At 39.8% G+C, this 12,500-nt stretch overlaps 1 protein-coding gene across 1 annotated transcript in view; it reads right to left on the bottom strand.

Moving 5' to 3' along the window:
• LOC143033047 (alpha-1,6-mannosyl-glycoprotein 4-beta-N-acetylglucosaminyltransferase-like) overlaps positions 1-12,500 on the bottom strand; it is a 105,337-nt gene that overhangs the window by 2,071 nt on the left and 90,766 nt on the right. The window contains exons 7-8 of the mRNA XM_076198248.1: positions 9,144-9,391; positions 4,702-4,921 (exon numbers count right to left, since the gene is read on the bottom strand). Of these exons, the coding sequence (XP_076054363.1) occupies positions 4,702-4,921; positions 9,144-9,391 (468 nt within the window). The remainder of the gene's footprint in view (positions 1-4,701; positions 4,922-9,143; positions 9,392-12,500) is intronic.

Below are 12,500 nucleotides of genomic sequence, written 5' to 3'. Positions count from 1 at the left end.
GTGACTAAGTTGAAAGGGAAGGGTGATTCTGAGTTTGGGAGTGTAGTGGGGACGGTGTCGAGAGTGAGGAGAGTACAAGGGAAGGAAGGGATGGCTCTACTAGTAAGTGAGGAGACAGGTAAGCGTGAAGTAGTGTGGAAGAAAGTAACTTCAAGTTTAATATGGATGAAGGTGAAACTGGGATGGGAGATTTGGGTCTTTGTAAGCGCATATAGTGAGAAGAGTGTAAAGGAAATGGGGGGGGATTTTTTGGAAGATTTAAATGAGTGCTAAGAGAGTTTTGGGAGGAATGTCAATGCAGTAGTATTGGGAGATGCCAATGCTAGAGTAGGGGATAAACCAATAGTGGTTGGGAAGCTTGGAGTGCCAGGTAAAAATTATAGTAGAAAACTGATGGCGGAGATACGTTTAGAAAGTTGATGATAGCTAATACAGTGTTTATGATGGAGGTCAAGCATAAGTACACATGGGAGAGGGTAGTGGATGGAAACGTAGTTAATAGGGCATTAATGGTCTATGTAGTGGTATCGAAAGTAAGGACAGGAAGAGTTCTGGATGTTCATGTTCTTAAGAGATAGAGTGGGGGAATGTCAGATAATCTTTTAGTGAAAGTTAAGATGAGAGAATTGAGAGTAGAGGATAGGTGGAGAGAGAAAAAGGGCGGAAGGCAGAGGAGGTAAATAGAGTAAATATTCTAACTGAGGAAGAAAAGAAGCAGAATTACGAGGAGAAGCTGAGAGAAGTGCGGGAGTTGGTGAAGGATAGAGCAGAGATGGGAGTGGAAGAAGAATAGAGGTGTTTCAAGGAGGAAGTGGCAAAGTGTGCAAAGAGTTATGTAGAACAAGGAGGACAGAGGGAAATGGAAGGAATGGTAGTGAGTGGTAGGATGATGAACCGAAGAAAGTAGTAGAAGATAAGAAAAGAGTGTTTCAAAGAGGAAGTGACAAAATGTGCAAAGCGTTATGTAGAACAAGGAGTATAAGAAGGAATGGGAGGAATGGTTGTTAGTGGTGGGATGATGAACCGAAGAAAGTAGTAGTAGATAACAAACAAGTATTTAAGGACTGGTTACCAAGTAGGTCTCGGGAAGCACGTGAGAGATCAAAGGAAAAATTAAGAGAAGCCAAACATCAAATAAAGAAGGAAGAGGAGAGCAGATGTAAAACGGGGTAGGAGTATGACAAAAAATAATAATAAAACACGTTTTTGAAGGAAGTTAAGTGAGGAAGGGGAGGTGAGTCAGGCAAAGAGGACAAGGTAAAAGGTGCAGATGGACAAGTGTTAATGGAAGTGGGAGCGGCTAAGGGATGATTGGTATAGAGTATTTTAGAGACCTGTTGAATGTGGAGGAGGATAGGGCGGGATTGATTGTGGCAATGAGAGAGAGAGGAAAGTTAAAGATATATAAGAAAAGGAGCTTTGAAAGTGATGGGAACTGGTAAAGCATCTGATTTGGACGGGTGTCATGTTGAGTGTCTAAAAGAGGGAGGTATAATAATAGTGGACTGGCTAGTGAGGTTGTTTAATGTGTGACTAAGGGAGAGAAGAGTGTCGGAGGACTAAGGGAGCGCCTGTATAGTTCCGCTATAGAAAGGAAAAGGGTACAAATGTGACTGTAGCTACGTTAGAGGGCTCAGATGAGTGTAGTTAGAAAGGTTTATGGAAGGGTATACAGAAAGGCACTGTAGGAGGTACTGCAGATATATAGAATTAGATAAAAAAAAATGTTAAGGGCAGTCAAGAGTTTTTACGAAAGTAGTAGAGCCTGTGTTAGAAAAGGAAATGGAGGGAGCGAGTGGTTTGAGGAGAAGGTGGGACTGCGTCAGGGATGTGCTATGTTGCCATGGGGTAGTTCGGGAGGTTAATGCGAGGGTGATGGGCAGGGAATTGGAGATGATTAGAGATGGCGGGGAGAAATAAGAGGTGAGCCAGTTGCTGTTTGCGGACAACGCTGTTTATGGGAGTGACAAAGGAGGGATTAAGGCAGCTAGCAACGCAGTTTGGGAAGGTATGCGATAGGAGAAAGTTGAAGGTAAATGTGGGTAAAAGTAAGATGACAAGATGCACAAGGGGAGAGGATGGCAGCGAGTTGGAATTAAGACTTAAAGGAATGAGCCTGGAGGAAGTGGATAGTTTCAAGTATTTAGGGTCGTGTGTGGTAGGAATTGGAGGAGTTGGGGTAGAGGTAAACTATAGATTGAGAGAAGCAACTAAATGTCATGGGGGTTGAAAACTATCATAAGAAATAGGTATCCGAGAATGGATGCAAAGAAAAGGTTATATAAAGGGGTGATTATGTCTACGACAATGTATGGCGCAGAGACTTGGAACTTAAGAGAGGCAGATATTAGAAAATTAAATGCGTTTAAGATGAAATGCCTGAGAAGTATGGTAGGGGTTACAAGATTGTATAGAGTGAGAAATGAGGAGGTAAGGAGGAGAGCCGGGGTAGAAAAGAAATTGGTAGACAGAGCTGATGAAAGAGTATTGGGATGGAGCTGCCTAGTGTAGGCCTTATGGTCTCTTGCAGTCTCCTTCATTCTTATGTTCTTATGGTGTGGGCACATGGAAAGAATGAGGGAAGAAATATTAGTTTAAGTTATATGGGAGGCAGAGATGGATGGAATGAAATTGAGGGGACAACCAAGGATGATGTGGATGGATGGGGTGAAAGGGGTTTTGAGCAAGAGGGGAATGTCTACTAAGCAAGAAAGTGAGAAGGCAGGAGATAAGAGTGAATGAGGAATAATTGTGTATGGATGATATTTTGACAGCCGCATTTTTTTTTTTTTTTTTTTTTCTATCTCCTCTTTTTCTATGTGTGTCGAGCAAGGAAGGGAGAAGTCAATGGATAAAGGTGAATGGAGAATGGTTGCGTATGGATGATATTTTAACGCAGCCCGAAAGGATTTTTCCCCGTTTTCTCTATTGTCCACATAAGGGGACGGAGATGGGGGGTCGCCGTGTAAATGAAACTGCCCTGCTGAGGATGTGCTGCGTTTTGCTGCATTGCATCTGACCATAGTAGTAGACAGGAGACAGGGATGACCCTTCATCCACTAGGAACTAAGATTAGAGGGAAACAATGGTGGTGGATGGGAGTGAAATGTGTGGGAGAGAGTGCGTGACTTTGATTTGGCTAACTCTCTTATACTGGGTTAGAAGCCCTTGGTGTGTGTGTATATATATATATATATATATATATATATATATATATATATATATATATACAAATATATATATATGTATACATATATATATATATATATATATATATATATATATATATATATATATATATATATATATATATATATATATATACATATATACATATTTTCTTTAAGGCATATTGAATTGTATGCAACAGCAAATTGAGCAAATTCAATATGCCTTAAAGAAAATATTTGCCGCGTTACTCCAATATATACATACATATATATATATATATATATATATATGTATATATATATATATATATATATATATATATATATATATAAAGAGAGAGAGAGAGAGAGAGAGAGAGAGAGAGAGAGAGAGAGAGAGAGAGAGAAAGAGAGAGGGGGTGGGTAGTAGGCAGATAGATGAAGGAAAAGAATAACAAGAAGAACAAAATGGAAAGAAGAAAAAGGGAAAAAGTAAAAAAGACGAACAACAACCACGACGACAACAATGCCCTCTCTCCATTACAAGGGGTGACCGAGCCAAAGCATACATCCACCTCATACATAATTAAAAACCTAATTTCTCTCCCATCTCAGCAACTTCTAAACGAAAAGCTATCCCTGTCTCCCCATCCACCGCTTGGTTCAAGGTCAATACAGCAAGACATAGCGCTTCCACAACAAGACCTAACAGCAGGAGTCGGTTTGCATCCACATCATCACATATCACCCTTTTCCTCATCCATTCAAATTGACATCCTTGGCACCGTGTTCTCTATACATCCATTCAGTCTCGCTTCATTCGTCCCAATCTTTTGCGCTTTTTCTTCCCTCCTCCACATATATTCCACGTGCACACAAATCATCCTTAACTCCACCCATCCACCTTATTCTCGGTATTCTTCTCATGCTCGTTCCATTCATTTCTCCTTTCCAAATCATCTTACTAGGCTATCTTTGGTCGCTCTTTCCGTATGGTCAAACCACATCAGCACTCTTTGATTTACCCCCACCAACAGACCTCTTTCCATGCCCATTCTCTACCTCGCATCCATATTTCATATTCTATCCTGTCCAGTAACAACCATCATATTTCTCTAACACTTCATCCAAAACACATTCATTCTATTTCCGTTTCTTTTCTATTCCACGTCTCTGCTTTATCCAGTGACATGGGTACCCTCACTCTTTCATATAATCTTTTCTTTGCATCCATCTCCAAATGCCTATTCTTATAGCGCTTTTCATTCCACACAGATATTCACTTGTTTCTTTTATTCTGTAATTTATTTGCACATCCATTCTACGTGCGACCTCAAATACTCAAAATCTGTACTTCTTCCAGTTTTATATCTATATTCAATTTGTCAACATAATCATCACTACTTTTTGCTCGTGATTTTCTCCTCTCACGCAGTCTTCCAAATTTAGCCACCATACCACTTCAGTCTCTCCTCAAAACCGGTCACAAGCAACAGCACGTTCACCTCCGAGTGGTAAAAGAAAAACAAAGCATCTGACTGGATGCACTTACCTTTCTTTTGGTAAGCTTCGCGCCTGTGAAGACAGCCACCCGGTAGACATGAAGCGGCTCCGTCAGGATGATGTCGAAAGTGTCGCCCGGACGGGGGACCCCCCAGAACATTCCGGGAGCTGAGCTGTAGGCGTGTCCGGGCATGTGGGCCTTGTATTGCCGCATAGTGGTCACCACCTGGGCCGGGGGGTTGACGTGCGAGAAGTGCCTTTGTACCAAACTGTGGAGAACAGCAAAGGACGTTAGTATTTTGACCGACATGGGGCTGTCGGCCGCGAGCTTCTTGTCTTTTTATTTGTTTTCTGTTCATTCGTTTACTTTTTTTTACCATTAGTTTGTTTCTTTTTTACCTTATCTATTCGTCTATCTATTCATTAAATATCTATCTACTCATACATCCATTTATTTAGCTGTTTATTTATTTGTTTATCTATTTCTTATTTATTCCTTTATTCCTCTATTCCTTTATTTATTTATTCATCAATTCAGTTATCTATTTATTTATTCATCTATTTGTTTATATGTCTATTTATTAATTTATTTATTTTATCACTTATTCATTTACTAATTTATTCATTTATTCATTTATTAATTCATTCACTTATTCATTTGTCTATCTATATATTTATTTATTTAAATATTTATCTATTTGTCTATTTGTTTATTAATTTACTTTTTATTTATTTATCTATTCACTTATTCATTTATCTTTTATTTACTTGTCTATATATTCATTTTGCTTCTCATCGCTCTAGCTGCATATATGCCATTGGTATCCAGGAAGGAATTCCCCCGAGCTGAATGAAATCATTCGTTGTTAGCCAGAAAAAACAACTTAATTGCCCACTGTTATTGTTGCTTAACAAGTCTAAATGATCTAATCAAAATGCATTAGTTAGATAACGCACTGAAACTTGGTAGTTTCTCCGAGCTGAAGAAAATCATCTCAAGTTTGTCAAAAAAAAAAAAGTCATATTCTAAGAAATGTACATAGGTAACAGTTATGATGTTACGTATTCACGACGTGACGAGTGTTGGAGATCAGGAGAATTTTCCTCCTCTCGGTTGCCAGTGAATGCCATTTTTCCTCATATTTCAAGGGACGAGTTTAGCCACAGCTTCCTATCCCATTAACTTGATAAGAACGGCTACTATCTTCCTTATACCTGAGTGACATTTATCTTCCTGGATGACAATATGATAATACATGTAATCAAATTACATGGATCTAGCCCTTTCATTATGGAAGTAATTCCCTTCAGCTGAATAAAATCGCCTGGTAACATCTAACTATAACAAAATCAACAAAGCCATTCACTGCTGTGAAGGGATTAATGTCAGTGTTTGTAAAATAACGAACAAGACTCGTGCTGTTTCAAAATGACTGATCACCAACGTATTTGTTTTGCTGTATTCAATAGTTTCTCTAATTTCTAATAAAAACGACAGATGAAACCTACTTTTTGTGGTGGTGTACGGTCAATGATAGTGTATTGTTCTCTAGAACTTTGTTCCTCTTATGTAAACAAGGAAAAAGATGAAAGATATTGTCTTCTACCTATGGAAATATTTAATGATACTGAGTGTAAACTGCCTAAGCCTGTGTTCGTATGGTACTCTGTACTCATTCTTTGTGCTGATTCTAGTGTATCCATTCTATAGTACGAAGACCAAAACAGTACCACATAGGTGATGGGTGTAAATATCACCAGATAGAGATCAGTGGTCACCACTACACTTTTCTTTGTAACCGGCCTAGCAATAAATCCTAATGCCCTGTTAGCCGCCCTATTCCTAGCACTAATGCACTGTTTCTAGGATTTAAGGTCAAGAATCACTTACACTCATAATTTTCTTCACATTCTAATGTCTCCAATGTTTACCTGTTAGCTGAAATGTGTAATCCAACATTTAACACAGTGCAATTTGAGATATTGAAGTCCATTTGTCATTTCTCCGATCATTCAAAAGGTTTATAAAGATCCTCATGCAATATCCCAGTATCTTCCTCCGACCTTTATGGCACCCTATTTTAGTGTCACCCGGAATATTACTTACAGCATTATCAAGTCCATTTTCCAAGTCGTTTATGTATACAGTATAAGAAACAATAAGGGACCCAAAACAGAAACCTGAGTAACTCCACTAGTAACACTATTCCATTTGGATTTTACACCATTAATGGTGACTCGCTTTGTTCTGTCACTGATCCAAGCTCTTATCCATTCAGACACTTTTCCTCCTATGCCATGGACTTTAATTTCATTGAGTAGTCACTGGTGGGGTACCTTGTCCAATGCTATGCTACAGCCGAGGTATATAAAATCGTAACTATTATCATTATTTGCCACGTTATAGACCTTAGTGTAAAAGGGTAAAAAGATTAGTTACATACGACCTACCCTTGATGCACCCAAGCTGTGAATCACGAACTAGATTATGCCTCTTGATATGATCCCTAATATTATTTGGTATTAACGACTCCTCTATTTTACCTATAACCGCCGTCAAACTGGTTGTTTTGTAGTTGTGCATAGAAAGTTTATCACCTTTTTTAAGTATCATCTGTCAACTCCCCTTCCACCCACGATCTGCCTTTCCTCATTTCCTCACCTTACACTCTGTCCATCCTCGTAACATCCACCATAAATCTCAAACACTTCATCTCAAATACATTTAAGTTTCTCTTTTCTAACTCACTTAAATTTCAATAATCTTCCACATACAGTGTTGTAGGCACAATCGCCCCTTCATATAACCTTTTCTTTGCATCCATCCCTAGATACCTATTTTCCATGACATTTTTCATTCCCCAAAGTGACTTGCTTGTGTCTCTCATTCTACAGTTCACGTCCGGATCCATTCCTCCATTTCTTTCTACATATGGTCCTTAATACTTAAAACTATCCATTTTCCCTCACCTTCCTCCTTTGAGATAGACCCACTACTCACTGCTATCCTCACCTCTCTTATATTGTCGCCAGAACAACTGCTACAGTTGAATCACCTCGCCAGACCCGGCTCGGACAAGTATTGTCCTTCTTGCATATTAAAATGTGGCCTAATCGAGGCAGTGCCCCAAACGAAGCAATGGACACCCATGGTGAATGGACTCACTTTTGAGGTCATTCATTTGTAGTACAGAATTAGTCCTACTTGTTCAGTGTGTGAAGATGCACATTACTTATTACCCCTACAGTAGATATAATGTAAAATTAAGCTGTATTGTTACATGTATAATACATTAACTGCATCCAATTGAATTGTTCACCGTGTTCAACATAAAGATTGCTGAATAAGTGAATTAAGCGATGAAATGAATACAAATCTTATGTTAGAATATGATATTCAGAAAATCCTTGTTAGCGCAGAGTAAAAGATATTGTGTTCGCAAGTTCGAAGTGTTTGTCACATAAAAACCACCGTTACGAAAACTAGATATCGCATAACATCTACGTGAACAGAACTAACTGTATTACTGCTGATACAGATATCTAATACTTCTGTATACTATAGATGCTGCTATCACCTCACATCTGTAAAGTACTCGTACCCTCGCCAAGCCTAAGGAATGTCTACAAAAGTACACATGCAGGGCCCTGTGCCGGGCACAAGTGTAGATCACGTTCGAGGAATTTCAACTTATCAATTCTAATGTTTGGTAGCTCATTTGGCACTCGTTGAGGTAATTATTTTAGATGTCCACACACACAGTTAATGAATGAGAAAGTTGGAGACGGGGAAGAGAGAGAGAGAGAGAGAGAGAGAGAGATGTTCGGTGGGAAAGAAAGGAAGAAAAATATGGCAAGTAAGAGAGAGAGAGAGAGAGAGAGAGAGAGAGAGAGATGGCGGAAGGGTGAAAAGAGAGAGAAAGAGAGAGAACTATGGAAAGGAGAGGGATTGAGAGAGTAAGAGAGATATGGCGGGGCGGAAAGAGAGATAGACGGGGAGGGATAAAGAAAGAGAGAAATATGACGGTTAGAGGTATAGATTGATATCTTAGAGGTGCAGGAAGAATCAGCCAGGATGGAAAAAAAGAACAGAAAAGGATACTAAAATATACATGAAGGTAAATTATGGTCGGTGAAAAACATGCCTGGAAGAACATACAGTCGATACTACCAAGGCCGTAACCTTTGCTCTATCAGTTTGCCCATGCAAGACAATTTACATTTCACGATAGCCATTAAGCCATGAGACAGGGTCGATGTTGTTATGAGGTAAAACTGAAGACCAGTGTACCACACAAAATAAAATTTCATGACACAGAGTACGTACCTAATGGAGATGGTCATACTAAGTACTCATCTAAAGAATATTATCCTAAAGAGCATCTACCTGAAGGAGACAAGCATACCAAAAAACCAATTTGAAAAATTGACCATACCAAGAATCTATCTGAAGGAAATGGTCATACCGAGGTGATTATATCGAATACCTACCTGAAGGAGTTGTCTTTAAGTGGCTGGGTTTTATTCGCCAGCGTGGAATGTACCCCAATGTGCTGGAAAAGACCAGGGACCCGTCGGGTGGGCCGATCTTTTGGGGCTTTTTCGGGGGCCATGAGAGTGACCCAGTGGTTGATAAGGATATCCACCGGGTGCTCACGGTAGAAGAGGAGGAGGAAGGAGACGAGGCGGTCTAAGTCGTTGCATCGAATCAACTGACCAATCCCAAGGAAGCCAGCCAACTGCAAGATAGGAAACGAACATGGGGGTTAACCTGTTAATTCAAGCATTTCCTCGCAGTTGAATAAAGTCATCCAGCGTTTACCCAGAATGAAACTATTGGAGTTGTCCACCCGGTATGAGCGGTTATTCAAAATAATTTCTTCTTTTTCTTCTTCTTCTTCTTCTTCTTCTTCTTCCTCTTCTTCTTCGCGGTCTTCTACTCGTTGTTGCTGTTGTTGTTTTTGTTGTTGTTTTTCTTCTTCTTCTTCTTCTTCTTCTTCTTCTTCTTCTTCTTCTTCTTCTTCTTCTTCTTCTCCTTCTTCTTCTTCTTTTTCTTCTCCTTCTTCTTCTTTTTCTTTTTCTTTTTCTTCTTCTTCTTCTTCTTCTTCTTCGCCTTCTTCTTCTTCTTCTTCTTCGCCTTCTTCTTCTTCTTCTTCTTCGCGTTCTTCTTCTTTTTGTTCGCATTCTTCTTCTTCTTCTTCGCGTCCTTCTTCTTCTTCGCGTTCTTCGCGTTCTTCTTCCTCTTCTTCTTCTTCTTCGCGTTCTTCTTCTTCTTCTTCTTCGCGTTCTTCTTCGCTTTCTTCTTCTTCTTCTTCTTCTTTAATCATTTACTCCTGTCAGCTGGAAATGATATTCTAGAAACACGGAGAACCTTTGCGTTTGCATTTCAGTGTTCAAGATGATTCATACTATATTCAGTATCCCTTTCGCCATCGAACGAGTGCCGCGGAGATTAATAGAAATGAGCAGAAAAGTCTGGTGCTAGCCAGGAAAGAAGGTAAGTGTCACTCAAAACGGATGGAGTTCATCGAAATAGGTTGTCCTTTCCCTAGAGTGGTCTAGTGGCATCTAGAATGAAATGAACAAGTGTCATTTGGTAAAAAAAAAATGGGTTTAGAACTGACGGAATCCGTGACCATTTTCAAACTGGTTACGGACTCGACGGATATTGTTTTGGTTAACGCTAGGCTGTTCTGGTCGGGAGGGGAGGTCATAAGATCGGGTAAAAACTGTGCTCACATTTTATCCAGAGACTACCCCGATTCCCGTTAGGTTAATCAAATAATTTGACGTCAGTCACAATCTCTAAAGGACCTCATTGTGTTTAAGGATTAATGATAATTGTGGCTGCAGCTGGTAAACTTGTATCCTTTTGCTGTGCAAGAAAATGGTTTCCCCAGTCGCCTGGTGGTGGCCAGAACACATATGAAAGTCGTGAATAAAAATGTAAGGGTTAACTCCAGACAGGTAACACTTTTCATAAACAAGACGGATTCTATTGGCTGAATTTGGCCCGTCAGGATTTGTATACGTTAACACGTACACAAATTGTAAATAGCAGTGAAAGGACAGATCCTTGGGTCTAGAGCCCATCCCTCACCAGAGTAAACTCGTTTGGTGTTAGCCAGATCAAAACAGTTTACATATACTACCGTGGTGACCGAGACGAGTGCAGCACGTTTTGAATTATTCAGTCTATGGACAGTTCCCGAGGCGAGTCATACTCCGGAGGTTCAGCTGAACAAGACTGATGACGTCTACTTTAATGTTAGCTTTCAAGCTCACAAGTTCACTTTCTTGGTTTAGGTGTTCATCACCAGGTCAGATATTCTGATAACTCTTTCAGGTGTTCCTTTGGCTAATACAGAAGTTCAGCTGCTCAGGTGAAATATCCATTTGAATAGCACCAATGTTCCGTTTATCATCTGCCATTACCCTCATTCAATCTCCCAGTTAGTTAAGTAGGATAAATGTACATTTTCTAAAACGTTCATATCAGATGCCCAGTTAGCAGTTCAACCGCTCTGTTGACAAGTTAACTTTTGCTATCCCTCCTTTCTATCACCCACCTTCCTTCAATATCTCTTTTACCGTCACCACGATTCCTTAATTTCCCTGGATAACCCATGGTTTTTAACAGCTGTATCTACAATATCCTTACTCGTTTTAGTTCATTCTTTCAACATGTGCTGAATGATGTGTTGGTTTAGACAAGGCTTAACACGACGCTGACCCATATTAATATTCAATTGTCTCCTGTAACCCATGGTTTTTGATAGCTGTATCTACAATATCCTTACTCGTTTTATTTCATTCTTTCAACATGTACTGAATGATGTGTTGGTTTAGACAAGGCTTTACACGACGCTAACCCATATTAATATCCAATAGTCTCCTGTGACTGCTACTTGCCTTGAAAGTCCCAGGACATAGCGTGTGTTCTTCTTTTCTCGGTTCGTCAATTTCACGATTTCAGGTTCCAAGGTTGAACATTTAGGTTGAGAAAATTAGGCATTAGTTTACATATGTATAAATACCAGAAAGAGTCCTCTTCCCACAAAGGAGGCAGCCAACCAAGGCATGCACTCACCTCTGACCCTACACTCATTCAATATTCATTTGTTTTCTTTATTACCTTATCTCTTTGTGGGTTAAAGGTCATATCTTCTTGGTCAAAAGCAATACAGCAAGATACTGCTCTTCCACAGCAGGGGCAGACAGCCGAAGTTGGTTTACCCTCACCGCTTCCTTACATGGCGACCCACCTTCATCTACTCACAAGTAATATAATTAGAGAAAACAAGGAGAAACTACTACGGCCCGTGCCAGTTATCATCCATTCACAGCCATTCTCCACTTACACTTACCTCTTGCCTTATCCCTTCCCTGCCCAACAGACATTCCCCATTTTACCCAAGGCCCCTTGCTTGTCATCACCTTGTCCACTTTATTTTCGGATGAGACAAACAGGTTCTATATTTTTTTCTTTTCCTTTTCCTTGTAGCTAGACTATCATATCCCCGCGGTACTTAGTAGTAAAAACGTCTCTGTTTATTACTTACTATCGTCATGTACAGGTCTATAGTTTGGCCTGATTAATGAGCACCCCTCTTTCCATGAGGGATCCATTTTTTTCAACTTCTATCCTTGATGTCCTCATACTCATCAAACCCTCCTGTATATTGTCTACCCACCTATATTTTGGTCTTCCCCGGTAGTCTTCATGTAAGGGGGATCCACTCAGAAACCCTTGTAGTTCTTCTAAAATGGGCCATTAGCCTGAGATGACCATACCATCTTATCTGGTATTATTGATGCCTTCAAACGTGCAACTCTTTCGTGATAGTT

The sequence above is a fragment of the Oratosquilla oratoria genome, chromosome 15 (assembly GCF_046742065.1).
Source record: "Oratosquilla oratoria isolate Oo_2021 chromosome 15, ASM4674206v1, whole genome shotgun sequence".
Lineage (NCBI taxonomy): Eukaryota > Metazoa > Arthropoda > Malacostraca > Stomatopoda > Squillidae > Oratosquilla > Oratosquilla oratoria.
Note: the sequence above shows the minus strand (reverse complement) of the source record. Positions and strands in the feature narration are given on the sequence as shown.